The sequence below is a fragment of the Ovis canadensis genome, chromosome 2, assembly GCF_042477335.2.
Source record: "Ovis canadensis isolate MfBH-ARS-UI-01 breed Bighorn chromosome 2, ARS-UI_OviCan_v2, whole genome shotgun sequence".
Lineage (NCBI taxonomy): Eukaryota > Metazoa > Chordata > Mammalia > Artiodactyla > Bovidae > Ovis > Ovis canadensis.
Genome location: NC_091246.1, coordinates 66,861,555 through 66,883,793, shown reverse-complemented (window position 1 = coordinate 66,883,793; position 22,239 = coordinate 66,861,555). Strand labels below are relative to the sequence as shown.

General features: G+C 37.9%; 1 protein-coding gene across 6 annotated transcripts in view; it reads left to right on the top strand.

Annotated features, from left to right (window-relative positions):
- Nucleotides 1-22,239, top strand: part of SMC5 (structural maintenance of chromosomes 5) — a 104,871-nt gene that overhangs the window by 16,682 nt on the left and 65,950 nt on the right. For 4 of the 6 annotated variants that reach the window (XM_069574099.1, XM_069574098.1, XM_069574097.1 and 1 more), the window contains exon 3: nucleotides 1,578-1,630. In XM_069574099.1, coding sequence (XP_069430200.1) covers nucleotides 1,578-1,630 — 53 coding nt within the window. Of the gene's footprint in view, nucleotides 1-1,577; nucleotides 1,631-11,219; nucleotides 12,008-20,012; nucleotides 20,172-22,239 lie in introns of those variants that run through there. The other 2 variants (XM_069574100.1, XM_069574101.1) reach the window with 2 other exon arrangements.

Here is a 22,239-nt window from a genome sequence, read left to right as displayed (position 1 = left end):
TTTTTTTGGCCATACTGCACAGCTTGTTGGATTTTAGTTCCCCAACCAGGAATCTAACTCAGGCCTTTGGCAGTGAAAGTGCCAATTCTAACTGCTGGACTGCCAGGGAGTTTTTTAAACTGTAGTTTTTTAAATTGTCAGAAATTGTTTATTAAATTGTTATCTCTCTGTAATGGTCTGCTGGATTGTATTCCAGGGGCTGCCATAGTCAGAATGGATTGGGCTGTAACAATTTTCACCAACCTTCTTATTTATTTTTGTCAATGAAGATACATCTGTCCTCACCCTTGAGTGGTAGGCTTTTTAAAGGAGGCTGTGAAGTGCAGTTTTCTTAGATGACAGCTTGCAGACATTTGTGTATCCACAGATGTGTTCAGGGGATGTCCAAATTCTTAGCAAAAAATTTTTAATGTTCTATTTCTGTTTAAATGCAATATAAAAATTTAGTGTAAGCATGTTCTGCACCACTGGTACAAATACTTTATAATAAGAACTGCCTTCTGATTTTTTCATTTCTTCCATTTGGTACCAAGTATTTTAATTATTGCAACCTAATGAGCAGATGCCCCACTCTTAAAAAAAATGCCATTGTTTTCCTTATTTATGAACAGACTGAAACAGAAATGTTAAGTAACCTGGTCAAGGTGAAACAGTTAGTATATGACAGAGCTGAGATTTGAACTGGACATGGTCTGTGTTGAAGCCTGTACTCTTGATCATTAAACTGTACTTTCTTGTTACAGGAACAGACTTTCATCTTTCTGGTTCTCAGTTTCATCATCTATAAAATGGATATAATACATATCTCATAAATTTGCTCACGAGTATTAATGAGAAAATTGTATATCAAGTGCTTAGAACATAAACATAGTAATGCTTAATAAATGTTAACTGTTGTGGTTATAATTGTCATCATCATTGTCATTACCACTACTAAAAAACAATTATTTGCAAGGTGTATTTCCTACCTTTTTTGAGTATTACTTAATTATAGCCTGATTTAAGATCCAATCTGATTTTTTTAGGTCCAGGATCTTTTTTCATACTTTACACTCACATACATATAGAAAGCAGCTTAAATACATCTATTTTATGATATAAATTGTGCTCACTTAAATCGTATTTACTATATTTATTGGACTATTTAGAAAGTGCTTGGTGATAGGTGTATACTAATTAATAGCAAGATGGGTACTATTAGAGTGATTACTAATAATATTTAATCTGTGCAGTTCCATAGAAGTACTGGGTCTGGAGCTTGATAACTTGGGCTCAGATTTTTGCTCTGCACTACTTACTGTTAATAGCTTTGTCATGAACTTTGTAAGAGGCTCTTAGACACACAGAAAGATCAATAACTCTTAGAATATTAAAATACTGGTAGCTTAGAATATTATCATCTGTGAGTGGAAACAGTGGAGGAGCCTAAATCTGGAAAGGGTACAGTTAGAAAGTGAAGGGAGTGAATTACAGAATAGTTATTGAAAGAATCTTGATCTGACAAATAGTAATGACTTTGCTACATCTCACCTGGAAATGTCACCATACAGCTCACTTTGTCTTTTTTTATATCTTAGGTTGGCTTTTTTGTGAAGAGAGGATGTTCCAAAGGCATGGTTGAAATTGAATTGTAAGTGTTAAAAGTACTGAAACCACTTTTTTCTGCATAATTTCTGAGTTTATGTTCATGCATTCCTGATAACTTTAGTCAAGAGTAATAATACAGTATTTATTGTTGTTGTTCAGTCGCTAAGTCATGTCTGACTGTTTGCAGCCCCATGGACTGCAGCACTCCAGGCTTCCCTGTCCTTCACTATCTCCTGGAGTTTGCTCAGATTCACATTTAATTAGTTGATGATACTATCTAACCATGTCATCCCCTGACACTGCCTTCTCCTTTTGCCTTTATTCTTTCCTAGCATCAGGGTATTTTTCAGTGAGTTGGCTGTTCATGTCAGATGCCAAAATATGGGAGCTTCAGCATTAGTTCTTCCAGTGAACATTCAGGGTTGATTCCCTTTTAAGATTGACTAGTTTGATGTCCTTGCTGTCCAAAGGAATGTCAAGAGTCATCTCCAGCACCACAGTTCTATGGCATCGGTTCTTCAGTGCTCAGCCTTCTTTATTTTCCAACTCCCACATTCATACATGACTACTGGAAAAACCATAGCTTTGACTAGATGGACTTTTGTCGGCGAAGTGATATCTTTGCTTCTTAATATGGTATCTAGCTTTGTCATAGCTTTCCTTCTAAGGAGCAAGTGTCTTTTAATTTTGTGGCTGCAGTCACTGTCTGCAGTAATTTTGAAGCCCAAGAAAATAAAGTCTGCTTCCACTTTGCTCCTCTCTATTTGCCATGAGGGGATGTGACTGGATGCCATGATCTTAAGTTTTTTGAATGTTGAGTTTTAAGCCAATTTTTTCACTCTTTCATCCTCATCAAGAGGTGCTTTAGTTTCTCTTCACTTTCTGCCATTAGAGTGATATCATCTGCATGTCTGAGATCGTTGATATTTCTCCTGTCAATCTTGATTCCGGCTTGTGATTGTTCCAGCCCAGCACTTTTCATAATGTACTCTGTATCAGTTAAATTCAGTCACTCAGTCTTGTCCATCTCTTTGCGACCCTATGAATTGCAGCACGCCAGGCCTCCCTGTCCATCACCAACTCCTGGAGTTTACTCAAACTTATCAAGTCAGTGATGCCATCTAGCCATCTCATCCTCTGTCATCCTCTTCTCCTGCCCCCAATCCCTCCCAGCATCAGAGTCTTTTCCAATGAGTCAACTCTTCCCATGAGGTGGCCAAAATACTGGAGTTTCAGCTTTAGCATCAGTCCTTCCAATGAACACCCAGGACTGATCTCCTTTAGAATGGACTGGTTGGATCTCCTTGCAGTCCAAGGGACTCTGAAGAGTCTTCTCCAGCACCACAGTTGAAAAGCATCAATTCTTCAGCACTCAGCTTTCTTCACAGTCCAACTCTCACGTCCATACATGACCACAGGAAAAACCATAGCCTTGACCAGACGGACCTTTGTTGGCAAAGTAATGTCTCTGCTTTTGAATATGCTGTCTAGGTTGGTCATAACTTTCCTTCCAAGGAATAAGCGTCTTTTAATTTCATGGCTGCAGTCAACCATCTGCAGTGATTTTGGAGCCCAAAAAAATAGTCTGCCACTGTTTCCACTGTTTCCCCATCTATTTCCCATGAAGTGATGGGACCAGATGCCATGATCTTCGTTTTCTGAATGTTGAGCTTTACGCCAACTTTTTCACTCTTCTCTCATTTTCATCAAGAGGCTTTTTAGTTCCTCTTCACTTTCTGCCATAAGGGTGGTGTCATCTGCATATCTGAGGTTAATATTTCTCCTGGCAATCTTGATTCCAGCTTGTGTTTCTTCCAGCCCGGTGTTTCTCATGATGTACTCTGCTCATAAGTTAAATAAGCAGGGTGACGATATACAGCCTTGACATACTCCTTTTCCTATTTGGAGCCAGTCTGTTGTTCCATGTCCAGTTCTAACTGTTGCTTCCTGACCTGTATGCAGGTTTCTCAAGAGGCAGGTCAGGTGGTCTGGTATTCCCATCTCTTTCAGAATTTTCCACAGTTTATTGTGATCCACACAGTCAAAGGCTTTGGCATAGGCAATAAAGCAGAAATAGATGTTTTTCTGGAACTCTCTTGCTTTTTCCATGATCCAGCGGATGTTGGCAATTTGATCTCTGATAGTATACAGCCTTGTGGTACTCAATTTACAAGTTTTAACCAGTCCATGAAAAGTTCTAACTGGTTCTAAAGGTTCTAAAGGTTGCTTCTTGACCAGCATACAGGTTTCTTAGGAGGCAGGTAAGGTTGTCTGGTATTCCCTTCTCTTTAAGATTTTTTTCAGTTTGTTGTAATCCACACATTCAAAGGCTTTACCATAGTCAATGAAACAGAAGTAAATGTTTTTCTGGACTTGCTTTGGTTTCTCTATGATCCAATGAATGTTGGCGATTTGAACTGTTTCTTCTGCCTTCTCTAAACCCATCTGGAAGTTCTTACTTCATATACTGTTGAAACCAAGCTTGAAGAATTTTCAGTGTAACCTTACTAGCATGCAAAATGTGCGTAATTATACAATAGTTTGTAGATCGTTTGACACTGCCCTTCTCAGGGATTGGAATGAAAACTGACCTTTTCCAGTCCTCTGACCACTGCTGAATTTTCCAAATTTGCTGACATACTGAGTGCAGCACTTCTATAGCATCATCTTTTAGGATTTTAATTAGCTCAGCTGGAATTCCCATCACCTTCACTATCCTTGTTTGTAGTAAAGCTTCCTGAGGCCTACTTGACTTCACTCTAGAATGTCAAGCTCTAGGTCAGTGACCACACCATCTTGGTTATCTGGATCATTAAGACCTTTTTTGTATAATTCTTCTGTGTATTCTTTCCACCTCTTTTTAATCTCTTCTGCTTCTGTTAGGTCCTTACTGTTTCTGTCCTTTATCATGCTCATTCTTGTGTGAAATGTTCCCTTGATATCTCCAGTTTTCTTGAAAAGTTTTCCTCTACTTCTTTGCACTGTTCACTGTTCTTATCTCTTCTGTTTTCTGGAACTCTGCATTCAGTTGGGTATATCTTTCCCTTTTGCCCTTGCTTTTTGCTTTTTTTCTTTTCTAAGCTATGTATAAAGCCTCCTTACACAACAATTTTGCCTTCTTGCATTTCTTTTCCTTTGGTGGTTTTGGTCACTGCCTCCTGTACAAGGTTATGCACCTCTGTCCATAGTTCTTCATAACTCTGGCTACCAGATCTAATCTCTTGAATCTATTCATCACCTCTACTGTATGATTTTAAGGGATTTGAATTAGGTCATACCTGAATGGCCTAGTGGTTTTCCCTACTTTCTTCAAGTTAAGCCTGAGTTTTGCATGAGGAGGTGATTATCTGAGCCACAGCTCCACGTCTTGGTTTTGCTGACTATATAGAGTTTCACCATCTTTGACTGCAAAGAATATAATCAGTCATATTTCAGTATTGACCATTTGGTGATGTGTGTGTGTAGGGTCATCTCTTGTGGTGTTGTAAGAGGTTGTTTTCTATGTCCAGTGTGTTCTCTTGAGAAAACTCTGTTAGCCTTTGCCCTGCTTCATTTTGTACTCCAGGGCCAGACTTCCCTGTTACTCTAGGTATCTCTTGACTTCCTACTCTTGCATTCTAGTACCCTACGATGAAAAGGGCATCTTTTTTTGGTTAGTTCTAGAAAGTCTTAGAGGTCTTAATAGAATTGTTCAACTTCAGCTTCTTCAGCATCAGTGGTATAATACTATATTATGACATTAATATTAGAAATAATATTTAAGGAATACTTCATCCAGAAAAGTTTCTTTTTTCTTTAATGCAGCTTTTAAAACCTGAATTGTAAGGACTTTTTTCTGGAAAAATTCATAAGAAATTAGAAATTTATGGGAGATAATGAAATGATAAAATTTATGGGAGATATGGGAGTATTATTTCATACCACCATACCCTAGTGGTATGATCTCCATACCACTATTAAATATTCATTATTCATTAAGAAGTTGCAGTATTTTTACAAACTTAAGCGTTTTTTTAATCTTTCAGAAATATTTATTTATTTGGCTGCATCTCAATCGCATGCACAGGATCATTGTTAAGGCGTGCAGGCTTCTTTCTAGTTGTGGCATGCAGTCTCTAGAGCATGCAGACTCAGTAACTGTGATACACAGTCTCTCTATTTGTGGCTTCAGCTCCCTAGTTGTGCACTGGCTTAGTTGCTCTGCAACATATGGGTTCTTAGTCCCCTGACCAGGGATCAAACCTGCATCCCCTGCATTGGAAGGCAAATTTTTAACCACTGGACCAGCAGGGAAATTTTTTTTTTTTCTGATTTTTGAAAGCAAAATACTTGATTGTTAGAAAAAAAAAAAACACTTAATCTAGGGTTGTAAAAGATGAAAATGAAGGCCCTCTTGACAATTCCACTTCTAGAAACAATCTTTGTTAGTAGTTTGGTCAATTTCATATATGGCAAAAACTTGGCATTTATATCACCATTTTCTGTTCCCTCCCTTATGGCAGAAATCAATAATTCATTATAGTATTCTCTTCCCTTAACTAGATATTCCAAGTCTACCGCTCTTGGCAGCAATTTCTGATGGATGAGAGTTCCTCTCCAAGATGAAAGCAGTATATCCTTCATGTATATACTTTGTTTTTTATACGTAAAAAACATGTACAATATGTGCATTCTTTAGATGATTTTTGGATCATTTTTGGAATGTTTATAGAGAGTTATTGAATTTTCATAGCTGAAATAGCTCTTAAAAAATACCTAATAGCCCTGTCATTTTATGGGATATAAAGAAATGGTCTTTTTGTTCAAAAATTGTTGGAAATTTTTAAAACTTATGTAGAGATGAGAAAGAGGCCCACATAGAAGGAAACAGTTAAGAGATTATGTTCAACTTATTAAAATATAATGGTATTTTACTGAAGGATATAAAACTAAGGCCTGAATAAATGGGGACGCTTATTATGTTCTAAAAATATAAAATTGCAATTATCATCAGCATGTCAGTCATTTCCACACTAATGCATAAATCTGATAAAATTCCAGTGAGCGTCTCAACAGTTTATAAGTTGATTATAAAGTTCATCTGGAAGAATAAATGTGCCAGAAACCTGAGAGGTTTTGAAAAAGCACAATCGTGAATAAGACATTTGTGTAACAGATGTTAAACTGAACAGTAAAGCTTTTTTTAAATTTAATTTTTATTTTACATAGGAGTATAGTTGATTTACAGTGTTGGGTTAGTTCCATCACTGTACAGCTAAGTGATTCAGTTACACATATATCTATTCATTTTCAGATTCTTTTCCTGTATAGGTTATTGCAGAATATTGAGTAGAGTTTCCTGTGCAGATAGGAGGTCTCTGTTGATCATCTATTTTATATATAGTAGTGTGTGTATGTTAACCCTAAACTCCTAGTTTGTCCCTTTCCCCCACATGCCCTCACCTGGTGACCACAAATCTGCTTTGGAAATCTGAGTCTGTTTCTGTTTTGCGAATAAGTTCGTTTGTATCACTTTTTTTTTTTTTTTTTTAAGATTCCACACATATGTGTTACCATATGGTATTTATTTTTCTCTGAGTTACTTCACTTAGTATGATCATTTCTAGGTCCATTCATGTTGCTGCAGATGACATTATTTCATTCTTTTTAATGGCTGAGTAATATTCCATTGTGTAGATGTATCAAACCTTCTTTATCCATTTCTCCGTTGATGGACGTTTAGGTTGCTTCCATTTCTTGGCTCTTTTAAATAGTGTAAATCATGTGGTAATTCTGTGTTTAGTTTCTTAGGGAATCTCCATACTGTTTTTTGTAGTGGCTGTACCAGTTTTCATTCCCACCAACAGTATAGGAGTGTTTCCTTTTCTCCACACCTCTCTAGCATTTATTGTTTGTAGAGTTTTTTAGTGTGAAATGATACCTCATTATAGTTTTGATTTGCATTTCTGTAATAATAAGTGATGTTGAGCATCTTTTCAAATGTGTTTGTTGAGATCACCTATATGCCTTCTTTAGAGAAATGTCTAAGTCTTCTGCCTGTTTGATTGGGTTGTTTGTTTTTTATATTGAGCTGCGTGAACGTTTGTATATTTTGGAAGTTAATCACTTGTCAGCTGCTTCATTTGCAAATAGTTTCTCTCATTCTGAGGATTGTCTTTTCGTCTTGTTTATAGTTTCCTTTGCTGTGCAAAAGCCTTCAAGTTAAGTAGGTCCCATTTGTTTATTTTTATTACTGTAGATCAGTTCAAAAAGATAATGGTGTGGTTTATGTCAAAGGGTGTTCTGCCTATGTTTTCCTTTCCTCTAAGAGTTTTATTTTATAGTATTCAGCCTTACATTCAGGTCTTTAATCCATTTTAAGTTTATTTTTGTGAGTGGTGTTAGAGAATGTTCTGATTTCATTTTTTTTACATGTAGCTGTCAAGTTAATAACGCTGTTAATAGTATGGTATTAGTACAGAAAAATTAGAGGAACAGAATGAAGAAAATAATAACAGTTCTAAATGCACATAAGAGTTTATGAGAGGTGGTATGTAAGGTGGCTACGTAAAGGTATATAAAGGTGGCTATATAAGCATGGGGTATAAATTTATGCAGGCTTCCTTGGTGGCTCAGCTGGTAAAGAATCCACCTGCAGTGCAGGAGACCTGGGTTCGACCCTTGGGTTGGGAAGATCCCCTGGAGAAGGGAATGGCTCCCTATTCCAGTATCCTGGCCTGGAGAATTCTATAGACTGTATACTCCATGGGGTCACAAAGAGTAGGACACAACTGAGTGACTTTCACTCTCCCAGGTTTTAGTTAAGTTCAGTTGCTCAGTCACGTCTGACTCTTGCAACCCCATGGAACACAGTACACCAGGCTTCTCTGTCCATCAGCAACTCCTGGAGCTTGCTCAACTCACGTTAGTTGAGTTGGTGATGCCATCCAACCATCTCATCCTCTGTCATCCCCTTCTCTTCCTGCCTTCAATCTTCCCCAGCATCAGGGTCTTTTCCAGTGAGTCACTTCTTCACATCAGGTGGTCAAAGGATTGGAGTTTCAGCTTCAGCATCGTCCTTCCAATGAATATTCAGGACTGATTCCCTTTAGGATTCACTGGTTGGATCTCCTTGCAGTCCAGGGGACTCTCAGGAGTCTCCTCCAGCACCACAGTTCAAATGCATCAATTCTTTGGCACTCAGCCTTTTTTGTTGTCCGGCTCTCACATCCATACATGACTACTGGAAAAACCATAGCTTTGACTAGATGGACCTTTGTCATCAAAGTATGTCTCTGCTTTTTAATATGCTGTCTAGGTTGGTCATAGCTTTTCTTCCAAGGAGTAAGCATCTTTTAATTTCATGGCTGCAGTTACCATCTGCAGTGATTTTGGAGCCCAATAAAATAAAGTATGTCACTGTTTCCATTGTTTCCTCATCTATTTGGCGTGAAGTGATGGGACCAGATGCCATGATCTTAGTCTTTTGAATGCTGAGTTTTAAGACAGCTTTTTCACTCTCCTTTTTCACTTTCATCAAGAGGCTTTTTAGTTCTTCGCTTTCTGCCGTAAGTGTCATCCACGTATTTGAGGTTATTGATACTTCTGGAAATCTTAATTCCAGCTTGTGCTTCATCCAGCCTGGCATTTCACATGATAAACTCTGCATGTAAGTTAAATCAGCAGTGTGACAATATAGAGCCTTGATGTACTCCTTTCCCAATTTTGAACCAAGTCTATTGTTTCATGTCTGGTTTTAACTGTTGGTTCTTTTTTTTTTTTTTTTATTCTTTTTTTTTTTTTTTTAAATTTTAAAATCTTTAATTCTTACATGCATTCCCAAACATGAACCCCCCTCCCACCTCCCTAACTGTTGGTTCTTGACCTGCATACAGATTTCTCAGGAGGCAGGTAAGGTGGTTTAGTATTCCCATCTAGTCAAGAATTTTCCGCAATTTGTTGTGATCTACGCAGTCAAAGACTTTGGCGTAATCAATAAAGCAGAAGTAGATGTTCTGGAATTCTCTTACTTTTTTGATGATCCAGTGGATGTTGGCAATTTGATCTCTGGTTCCTCTGCCTTTTCTAAATCCAGCTGGAACATCTGCAAGTTCACGATTCACGTGTTGTTGAAGCCTGGCTTGGAGAATTTTGAGCATTACTTTGTTAGTATGTGAGATGAGTACAATTGTGCAGTAGTTTGAACGTTCTTTGGCATTGCCTTTCTTTGGGATTGGAATGAAAACTGACCTTTTGCAGTCCTGTGGCCTCTGCTTAGTTTTCCAAATTTGCTGGCAGGTTGAATATAGTACTTTTAATAAACAGAACCATCTTTTAGGATTTGAAATAGTTCAAGTGGAATTCCATCTCCTCCGATAGTTTTGTTCGTAGTGATGCTTTCTAAGGGGCCCACTTGACTTCGCATTCCAGGATGTGTGGCTCTAGGTTTGTGATCACACCATCATGGTTATCTGGGTCATAAAGAGTATTTTTGTACAGTTCTTCCGAGTTTTCTTGCCACCTCTTCTAAATATCTTCTGCTTCTGTTAGGTCCATACCATTTCTGTCCTTTATTGTGCCCCTCTTTGCATGAAATGTTCCCTTGGTATCTCCAATTTTCTTGAAGAGATCTCTAGTTTTCCTATTTTGTTTTTTTCTCTGTTTCTTTCCATTGCTCACTGAGGAAGGCTTTCTTATCTCTCCATGCTGTTCTTTGGAACTCTGCATTCAAATGGAATTTTCTTTCCTTTTCTCCTTTGCCTTTAGCATCTCTTCTTTTCTCAGCCTCCTCAGACAACCATTTTGCCTTTTTGCATTTCTTTTTCTTTGGGATGGTCTTGATCACTGCCTCCTGTACAATGTCACAAACCTCCATCCATAGTTCTTCAGGCCTTTTGTCTATCAGATCTAATCTTGAAATTACTTGTTGCTTCCACTGTATAATCGTAAGGGATTTCATTTAGGTCATAACCTGAATGGTGTAGTGGTTTTCCCTACTTTCTTCAATTTAGGTCTGAATTTGGCAATAAGGAGTTCATGATCTGAGCCACAATCAGCTCCCAGTCTTATTTTTGCTGACTGTACAGTGCTTCTCCAATTTTGGCTGCAAAGAATATAAGCAGTCTGATTTTGGTATCTGGTGATGTCTGTGTGTAGAGTCTTCTCTTGTGCTGTTGGAAGAGGGCATTTTCTGTGACCAGTGCATTCTCTTGACAAAACTGTTGCCTTTGCCTTGCTACATTTTGTACTGCAAGACTGAATTTGCCTGTTACTCCAGGTACGTCTTGCTGCTGCTGCTAAGTCGCTTCATTCGTGTCCAACTCTGTGCAACCCCATGGACAGCAGCCCACCAGGCTCCCTCATCCTTGGGATTCTCCAGGCAAGAACACTGGAGTGGGTTGCCAGTTCCTTCTCCAATGCATGAAAGTGAGAAGTGAAAGTGAAGTCACTCAGTCGTGTCCGACTCTTCACGATCCCATGGACTGCAGCCTACCAGGCTCCTTGCATTCCAGTCCCCTAAAATGAAAAGGAATCTTTTTTGAGTGTTAGTTCTAGAAGGTCTTGTAGGTCTTCATAGAACCATTCAACTTCAGCTTCTTCAGCATTACTAGTTGGGGCATAAACTTGGATTACTATATTGAATGGTTTGCCTTGGAAATGAACAGAGCTCATTCTGCCGTTTTTGAGATCACATCCAAGTACTGCATTTTGGACTCTTGTTGACTACGATGGCTCCTCCATGTATTCTAAGGGATTCTTATGCACAGTACTAGATATAATGGTCATGTCAGTTAAATTCACCCATTCCAGTCCACTTTAGTTCACTGATTCCTAAAATGTTGATGTTCACTCTTGCCATCTCCTGTTTGACCACTTCTAATTTACCTTAATATCTGGACCTAACATTTCAGGTTCCTTTCCCAAGTGGCAGAGTAGTAAAGAATCCGCCTGCTAGGGCAGGAGATGAAAGAGATGTGGGTTCAATTCTTCAGTTAGGAAGATCCCCTGAGGAAGGAAATGGCAAACCACTCCAGTATTCTTGCCTGGAAAATTCCATGGACAGAGGAGCCTGGCAGGCTGCAGTCTGTGGGTTCGCAAAGAGTCTGTTGGACATGGCTTAGCAAATAAATTACTCAAACTGAGTTGAAATAATTGGCTGTTAGTTGTTTAAAACAGATAAATTTATAACTTTATCAGGTAGTCCTGTACATAAGTAAAATCTTGATTTTAAAAGTCTTTAGACTGAGTGAAAAAATATGTAGGTTTAAAAAGAACAGAAAAATGGTGTAGAATATTTTTTAAATCTCAGTAGAGGGAAAGACCTTACTCAGTAAAACAGGATAGCCAATAACCATATAAAGGAAGATGGAAGGAACTCGAAGGAAGAGAAGGCTGTTTTGATGCCTGGAACTGCTTGGCCTCTGCCCAACCATGTGGAAAGGTAGGCTGAGGATAGCTGGTCTTCACTTAAGATAGCCTGGGACCTGGGACTGTTTCTCAGAATACTTGAACATGGACAGATATCCCCTGAAGCAACAGAATACAGAGAAACTGTAAGGGACTGAAAATAATTGCACACATGGAAGTTGGTACAATCATGAACAGTAAGATACAGAAAAAGCCATAAATCAACAGAAGTACCAGTAGCAAAAGCAGGGCACTGTGTGTGATTCTTGCACACAGCACCACCAAGGTGGTGGGCAGGGTGGCGAGCAGATTGTCTAAGCTATACCGCCTGCCCAACCCACATTAGCCCCTGTTGTTACCTGGACCCAAACAGCTCCTCTTTTGGAGTGAGCATGGGTACCAGACTCATGTTTTCACTCCTTCATGCTGTAGCAAGAGCTCTGTAAAACCTTGCCTGGAAAAGAAAAAAAGATAGGAAATTTAGGCTCCATAAAAATTCAGCCCAAAATAATGGCACCATAGTTAAAAATGAGTGATCGGTGGGAGGAAACATTTTCAGCACAGATCATATGTACATGTCTTAAAATGACTTAAGATTTTAGTGTCTCATTAAGTCAGTAAAAATTATATACAACTTAATAGGAAATAAGCAAAGAAGTTTAAACAAAGTAATATAAATGACAAGTATTTTTAAAAAAAGACTACATCTTACTAGTTACAAAGGAAATCAAGATGAAGATTGTTTTCCTCTCAGAAAAATTTAAAATAAAGTTCAATCATATGAAGTTACAGAAAAGAGAATCCTGTCATGCACTATCATGGGAGTATAGGCACTATATCCTATTCTGCAGTATCTGTTAAATTTTAAATAACAAGTATTCTTTGGTTCAGTCACTGTTCTAGAAAATGATTGCTCACTGGCATAATGTAGCTTTTTCCTAATTATAATGATGAAAATTATGAATAACTCAGATGTCCATTGCCTGAAAAATGGCTAAACAAATTATGATATATCCATACCATAACACATTATTGAGCCATACAAAGGACTGAAGTACTGATAGATCCTGTAACATGGGTAAACCTTGCAAGGATTATGCTTGGTGAAGAAACTAGACACAAAAGATTGCATATTGCATGATTCCATTTCTATGAAATGTCCAGGATAAGTAAATTCATGAGACAGAAAATAGATTAGTGGTTGCTGGGGTTTGAGCGGAGGAAAGAATGAGGAGTGACTGGTTTTAATAGGTATGGGCTTTTCTTTTGAGTGATAAAAATATTCAGAAATTAGATGATGGTGATGGTTGTATAACTTTGTGAATGTACTTAACCCCTGTTGATACACACCCTTAACTGACACCTAAAAATGGCTAAAATAGTAAATTTTATCATCTTTAAAAAAAAAGAACATTAATTGTACACATTAAAATAGTGGATTCTATGATTTGTGAATTATATCTCAGTTTAAAAAACACAAGCATACCTTGTTTCATTGTGCTTTACAGATGTGTTTATACAAATTAAAGTTTTGAGGCAACCCTGCATTGTCAAATGATGGTTAGCGTTTTTTAGAAATAAAGTATTTTCACTAAGGTAGGTTATTTTTTTTAGACATAATGCTTTTGCACACTTAGTAGACTACAGTATAGTATAAACATAACTTTCATTTGTAAGGGGAAACCAAAAAACTGATACAGTATACTTTATTGAAATGTTTACTTTATTGCAGTGTTTGGAACCAAACCTGCAATGCATCTGAGATATGACTGTAATTGCAAAGATACTGCTAGGTTAGCACTGATCATGATGGTTTCCTAGATACCGAAACTGTAAAAGTATACTAAACCAAGTATGTTTATAAAACACAGAGGGAATATTAACATTTAAGTTTCAGAAGTCCATTAAGGAGGGCTGTAGGTCTTAAGCACTCCTGACTTTTTACTCTGAGTCATCAAAGCCCTGCTGTCTTCTTGTTATCTAAAGAGGTTAACTATTCTGGTGTTCAGTAGCTACTTGCTCTAATAATCTAACCAGTGACTGTTAACCAGAGTTCTGTTACCAGGTCTAACACAAGGGAAGATTTCCTTTCCCCATACTCAACATGATTATGTTGTGCTCTTTTGTTCAGTTAGGGTCCTTGTGGCTTTGAGAATACCAAGCCCAAAATGGCTGCTATCAGTCATCAGAACTGTCACTGCTGTTGAATGGAGGCAATAACTGATCATATATTCATTGAAGGGAATGGTGGGTAGAATAAATGGTCTCTGAAATGCATTTATGCAGTCATTTTTCAAATATGTTTTAGTACATTGAGGGATACAGCATTCTTATTTGGGGGGAACAGCATTCTGCCATCCTGGAATATATTATTGTTGTTGTTCAGTCGTCAGTCATGTCTAACTGTTTGCATCCTGTGGACTGCAGCACACCAGGCTTCCCTGTCCTTCACCATCTCCTGGAGCTTGCTCAAACTTATGTCCATTAAGTCAGTGATGCCATCCAAACATCTCGTCCTCTGTCATCCCCTTCTCTTCCTGACTTCAGTTTTTCCCAGCATCAGGGTCTTTTGTAATGAGTTGGCTCTTCACATCTGGTGGCCAAAGTATTGGAGCTTCAGCTTCAGGATCAGTCCTTCCAGTGAATATTCAGGACTGATTTCCTTTAGGATGGACTGGTTGGATCTCCTTGCTGTCCAAGAGACTCTCAAGAGTCTTCTCCAACACCACAGACCATAGCATCAATTCTTTAGCAATCAGCCTTCTTTATTGTCTAGCTCTCATATCCATACATGACTACCAGAAAAACCATAGTTTTGACTCTGTGTATCTTTGTCGGCAAAGTGATGTCTCTGCTTTTTAATACTGTCTAGGTTGGCCATAGCTTTTCTTCCAAGGAGCAAGCATCTTTTAGTTTCATGGCTGCAGTCACCATTTGCAGTGATTTTTTTTTTTTAGCCCAAGAAAATAAAGTCTGTCACTGTTTCCATTGTTTCCCTATCTGTTTGCCATGAAGTAATGGACTGGATGCGGTGATCTTAGTTTTTTGAATGTTGAGTTTTAAGACAGCTTTTTCACTGTCCTCTTTCACTTTCATCAAGAGGCTCTTTAGTTCCTCCTTGCTTTCTGCCATAAGGGTGGTGTTATCTGCATATCTGAGGTTATTGATATTTCTCCCGGCCTTCTTAATTCCAGCTTGTGCTTCATCCAGCCCGGCATTTTGCTTGATATACTCTGTATGTAAGTTAAATAAGCAAGGTGAGAATATACAGCCTTAACCTACTCCTTTCCCAGTTTTGAACAACCAGTCCATTGTTCCATATCCAGTTCTGACTATTGCTTCTTGACCGGCATACAGATTTCTCAGGAGGCAGGTAAGGTGGTCTGGTATTCCCATCTCTTTAAGAATTTTCCAGTTTGTTGTGATCCACACAGTCAAAGGCTGTAGTGTAGTCAATGAAGCAGAAGTAGATGTTTTTCTGGAATTCCCTTGTTTTTTGTATGATCTAGCAGATATTAGCAATTGATCTCTTTTTCTTCTGCCTTTTCTAAATCCAGGTTTTACATCTGAAAGTTCTTGGTTTACATACTGTTGAAGCCTAGCTTGAAGGATTTTGAGCATTACCCTACTATCATATGAAATGAGTGCAGCTGTATGGTAGTTTGAACATTCTTTGGAATTGCCCTTCATTGGGATTGGAATGAAAACTGACCTTTTCCAGTCCTGGGGCCACTGCTGAGTTTTCCAAATTTGATGGTATATTGAGTGTAGCACTTCAACAGCATCATCTTTTAGAATTTGAATAGCTCAGCTGGAATTCCATGACTTTACTAGCCTTTTCTTAGTAATGCTTCCAAAGGCCCACTTGACTTCACACTCCAGTATGTCTGGCTCTGTCTACACGAGTGATCACACTGTCATGGTTATCTGTGTCATTGAGACCTTTAGTTCTTCTGTGTTTTCTTGTCACCTCTTCTTAATATCTTCTGCTTCTGTTAGATCTATACCATTTCGGTCCTTTATTGTGCTCATCTTTGCATGAAATGTTGCCTTGGTGTATCTGTAATTTTCTTGAAGAGATCTCTGGTCTTTCCCCTTCTATTGTTATCTTTTATTTCTTTGCTTTGATCACTAAGGAAGGCTTTCTTATCTCTCTGCTATTCTTTGGAACTCTGCATTCAGATGGGTATATCTTTCCTTTTCTCCTTTACTTTTTGCTTTTCTTCTTTTCTCAGCTATTTGTAAGCCCTCCTCAGACAACCATTTTGCCTTTTTCATTTCTTTTTCTTGGGGATGGTTTTGGTCACTACCTCCTGTATAATATTACGAATATATGTCTGTAGCTCTTCAGGCACTTTGTCTGTCAGATCTAGTCCCACAAATCCATTCATCACCTCCACTGTATAATCATAAGGGATTTGATGTCAGTTGTACCTGAATAGCCTAGTCGTTTTCCCTACTTTCTTCAATTTAAGTCTGAATTTTGCAATAAGGAGCTCATGAATTGAGCCACAGTCAAGCTCCCAGTCTTGTTTTTGCTGACTGTATAGAATTTCTCCATCTTTGGTTGCAAAGAGTATAATTAGTCTGATTTCAGTATTTACCATCTGATGATGTCCACATGTAGCGTCATCTCTTGTGTCGTTGGAAGGAGATGTTTGCTATGACCAGTGCATTCTCTTGGCAAATCTCTGTTAGCCTTTGCCCTGCTTCATTTTGTAGTCTTAATGCCAATCTTGCCTGTTACTCCAGGTATCTCTCTCTCTTTTTTAAAAAATTAATTTATTTATTTTAATTGGAGGCTAAATACTTTAAAACATTGTAGTGGTTTTTGCCATACATTTACTCCAGTTGTCTCTTGACTTCCTACTTTTGCATTCCAGACCCCTATGATGAAAAGGACCTTTGTTTTCTTTTAGTGTTACTACTAGAAGGTCTCGTATGTCTTCCTAGAACCATTCAGCTTTTTTGGCATTAGTGGCTGGGACATAGACTTGGTACTGTGATGTTGAATGGTTTGCCTTGTAAACGAACAGAGATCATTGTGTCATTTTTGAGATGGCACCCAAGTACTGCATTTCAGGTAGAGGAATCTGTAAATGCTAAGACCCTGAAGTGGTACATAGTGTCACTGGATTTTGTTAAATAGGAGGAGTAAAAGATAAGTTCTGAAAATATAAGGGAGCCAGCTCATTAGGCTTTGTAGACTAATGTAAGGAATTGTTTTGAATAAGCTGTGAAGCCATCAGAATTTGAGCAGAGAGGTGACATAATTTAATAGCTTAAATTTTAATCAGATCATTTAGGTTGCTCTGTGAAAAATAGACTGTAAGAAAACAGGCAAAAGCAAGGAAATCAATGAAGCTTCTAATGTAATAATTCTAAGAGAAAGTAAAATAGTCTAAAATTTGCTCACAAATTGAATATAGAATATGAAAGAGAGAGGGGCATTGAAGAGGAAGTATACCAATATAGGGTATCTGGCATCCTTGAGAGTGGAGTTTCTCTTAACTGAGGTAACGAAACCTGCATCTGGAGGTTTTAGGGTAAGATCAGGAAGGTCATTTTGAAGTAAACCATATTTCATCGAATTAAGATGCCACCATTGTAAAATGCAACTTCCAGTTAAACTATGAAACAGTTTGAAATATGCAACCTAGTTTCAGAACTCTTAAGATGGAAAAGAACAGCAACAAAAATAGATGCTTTTAAGGGTCAGTAAAATACAGAGTAAAGTTTGAAATGCTTATATAGACATTCAGGCAAAAATGTTGCCAAGGCCTGTGATGAGCTAAATCTCATTCAGTTTTGTGTCTTCATTTTACGTAAATTGAACTGTGGAATGGGCAGTTAGTTCCCCCCCGCCCCCTTCTTATTAGAGGAGAAGTCTGGGCCAAAGGGCCATAGGGAGTTGTTGGTAGGGTGGTTGAAATCTCCAAGGGAGAAGATGCAGATGTAGGAAGGAAGTCTGTAAGAAGTAGATTCTGTTGTACTGCTGCATTTAGAGGCTGAGCATGGGGAAAGGAAACTGGGAAGAATGCTAGTGAGTGAGAAGAATGCAGTACCTGGAAAGCACTCAAGGAGGAGTCCGATGCTGTTGACCTGTCCAGTACTTCTGACAGGTGGAGCAAAATAAAGACAAAGAACTTTCATCAGATTTAGTTCATTGTAGGGTTTGGGGGAAGTGGTGTTTTATTTATTCCTATTGTATGTTCAGGAAAGGCCTGTTGGGAAGTGAGAACTGAATGAGAACCATAATAACTGGGAGTAGAGTATTCCAGGCAGATGGAATAGTTTGTGCTGAGGATCTCTGGCAAAATTAAATTTGTTGTTGCTGAGGAACAGAAAAATGATAGTGAGGCTGGAGTGAAATGAGATACTTGTTGTAGGACTTTGAAAGATATGATTTACTTGTTTAGAGGTATTCCTTGTTGTTCCTGATTTCATGTTCTTTTAATTATAACTAGCAAGTGAATTTTATCAGCATGTATTGAATTGATCATATTATTTTAACTTAATTTAAATTATTTAATTTAAAATCATATTGTTTAAATTCAGTTAATTTCCTAATGTTCACTCTATTTTGCATTCTTAGAATAAATTCAACAGTCATAGTTTTTGCATTGGTTGACTTGCTTCTCTAACATCTGTATTTTGCTTGTGAAATATTAGTTGATTGGATATTTGATTAAAGTTACTGATAAAATCATCTGGGCCTATTGATTTAATTAATGGTAATGAATTATTTAGTTTTTCTATTCTTGAGTCATCATGGTAATTTATAGTTTTCTAAAAAATATTTTCATCTTAGCTTCTAATTTTATTTGGCTAAATAATATGTTCTTATGTAACTTTATTATATTTGTATTATGTCTTCTCATATATAAAATATATTGTTTAAGTATCTCCTGTAGTTGTATTCCCCTCTTTCATTCATTTTTTTTCATGATTTGGAAAAAATTGATTTGTCAGTTTTATTCATCTCTTTTTAAATGAGTTTAACTTTTTGCATTGTTGTTTCTGTCTTATGTCATGGTTTTGTATTTCATTCATGTTTACTCTTCCCTTTACTAATTCTTCTTTAAACTTTTGGTTTCTTTTGTTCTTCTCATTTCCTGAAATAGATATTGTACTCATTTTTCAGTCTTGTTTTTTCCCTAATGTAAATAGTGAAGGGTAAAAACCTGCCTATCAGTACTGCTTTAGTTCCATCTCCCAAATTTTGGTGCAGTATTTTTCTACTTTTCAGTTGTGAATGTTTTCTTCATTTTGTTTTTGAGCTCAAATTAAGAGCTGTTTCAAATTCTAATGTAGTGATCTTCCTATTATATTTTAGTATAGATCATCACCTTGATAGTAGTGTGGTAAAAAATAAATAAGGTGATGTTTATGTTCCCAATCCTTTGAAATTTGTTGAGGCTTACATACTGAGCTCTTGTGATTGTTAACCTGTTTGGTTGAAAGAATGAGTATTCTGCTGTTGTGTGTGCACTGTTTATTTGTCCATTAGTGCAAGATTACTAGTTATTTTGACTATTACTGAGAAAAATGTATTACACTATCCCTTTCTTTATGTAGATTTATTAATTACCTTTGTTCTGCCCATCTTTTCTTTATATATTTATAGGACAGTATTGAACTCTTTATTGTTATGTACTGAATTCTTCATCTTTTGAGGCTTTCTGCCTTAAAATCTGTTTGTCATTAATGAATATAGTTAGCAGCTTTCTCTTTAAATATTTTCCTGTTTTTAAAAAAATTATTTCATTTTTTTAGTATCTTTTGTATCCCATTTAAGCAAGGATAAGCTGAGTAGAGTTTTTCATTTTGTTTGTTGGCTAGGACTTCTAAGAGTGGGCGTCCTTGTCTTGTTTCAGATGTTAACAGGACTTTCAGTTTTTTGCCTTTGAGTGTTATATTGGGTGTGAGTTTGTCATAAATTGCTTTTATTATGTTGAGATATGTTCCCTCTGGGCTTCCCAGGTGATTCAGATGGTAAAGATTTTGCCTGCGGTGCAGTAGACCTGGGTCCATCCTGAGGTCGGGAAGGCCCCCTGGAGAAGGCAATGGCAACCCACTCCAGTATTCTTGCTTGGAGAATTCCATGGACAGAGGAGCCTAGTGGACAACAGTCCATGGAGTTGCAGAGTTGGACATGACTGAGCAACTAACACACATGTTCCCTCGATACCGCTTTGGTAAGAGTTTTATCATGAATCGATACTGAATTTTGTCAGATGCTTTTTCTACATCTATTGAGATGATAATATGGTTTTTGTCTTTTGTTAATGCGTTATATCACATTAATTGGTTTGCATATGTTGGCCCCTTCTTGTAACCCTAGGATGAATCCAGCTTGTTTGTGGTGTATGATTTTTTATTTTACGTGTTGTTGTGTTTGGTTTATTAATTCCTTGTTGAGAATTTTTACATCTGTATTCATCAAAGATACAGGCTTGTAATTTTCTTTTTTGGTGGTGCCTTTGTCTGGCTTTGGTATCACAGTGATGGTGGCTTCATGGAATGTATTTGGGAGTGTTCCTTCCTCTTCATTCTTATGGAAGAATTTGAGAAGGATGGGTTTAAGTTCTTCTTTGTATGTTTGGTAGAATTAACCGGTGAAGCCATCAGGTCTTGCCCTTTTGTTTGTAGGGAGTGTTTTTCTTCAATTTATTTACAGATTCTATTTCACTTACAATGATTGTCCAAATTATCAGCTTCTTCTTGATTGAATTTTGGTGGACTGTATGTTTCTAAAAACTTATCCCTTTTTTCTGGGCTGTTGAATTTGTTGGCATATAAACGTTCATAGTATTCTCTTACAGTGTTTTGTATTTCTGGGGTATCAGTTGAGACTTCTTTTTTGTTTCTTTATTTGCTTGGGTTCTCTATCCTTTCTAGGTGAGTGTGGCCAACAGCTTGTCAGTTTTGTTTACTTTCTGTTTCTTTTTTGATTTCCTTATTCCCTCATAGCTCAGTTGGTAAAGAATCTGGCTGCAGTGCAGGAGACCCTGGTTCAATTCTTGGGTTGGGAAGATCCGCTGGAGAAGGGATAAGCTACCCACTGCAGTATTCTTGGGCTTCCCTTGTGGCTCAGTTGGTAAAGAATCCACCTGCAATGTGGAAGACCTGGGTTCGATCCCTGGGTTGGGAAAATTCCCTGGAGAGGGGAAAGGCTACACACTCCAGTATTCTGGCCTGGAGAATTCCGTGGACGGAATAGTCTGTGGGGTTGCAAAGAGTCTGAGGCGACTTTCACTTTGATCCATTGGTTTTTTAGTAACATGTTGTTTAGTCTCCATGTAATTGTTTTTTTCTCATTTCTTTTCCTGTGGTTAATTTCTAGTTTCATGCCTTTGTGGTTAGAGAAGATCCTTGAAATAATTTCTATACTCTTAAATTTGTTGGGGTTAATTTTGTGCCCTAGTATTTGGTTAGTCCTAACCAGTCCATCCTAAAGGAGATCAGGCCTGGGTGTTCATTGAAAGGACTGATGTTGAACCTGAAACTCCAATATTTTGGCCATCTGATGCGAAGAGCTAACTCATTTGAAACGACCCTGATGTTGGGAAAGATTGAAGGCAGGAGGAGAAGGGGATGACAGAAGATGAGATAGTTAGATGGCATCACTGACTCAATGAATATGCTGCTGCTGCTGCTGGTAAGTCACTTCAGTTGAGTCTGATGCTGTGCAACCCAATAGACGGTAGCCCACCAGGCTCCGCCTTCCTTGGGATTCTCCAGGCAAGAACACTGGAGTGGGTTGCCATTTCCTTCTCCAGTGCATGAAAGTGAAAAGTGAAAGTGAAGTCGCTCAGTCGTGTCCAACTCTTAGTGACCCCATGGACTGCAGCCTACCAGGCTCCTCCATCCATGGTAATTTCCAGGCAAGAGTACTGGAGTGGGTTGCCATTGCCTTCTCTGTCAGTGGACATGAGTTTGGGTAAACTCTGGGAGTTGGTGATGGACAGGAAGGCCTGGCGTGTTGCGGTTCACGGGGTCGCAAAGAGTCGGACATGACTGAGTGACTGAACTGAACTGAAAGAATGTTCCATGTGCAGTTGAAAAGAATGTGTATCCTGGGTTTTTTTGCATACAGTATCCTGAAAATATCACTTAAATCTGTTTTATTGCATCATATGAGATCTTATTGCCTTATTGGTTTTCTTTATAGAGGATATGTCCCCTGATGTGAATGAGGTATTAAAGTCTCTTCCTCTTGTGTCCCTATCAGTTTCTGCATTTGTGTCGGGTTAGTATTTGTCT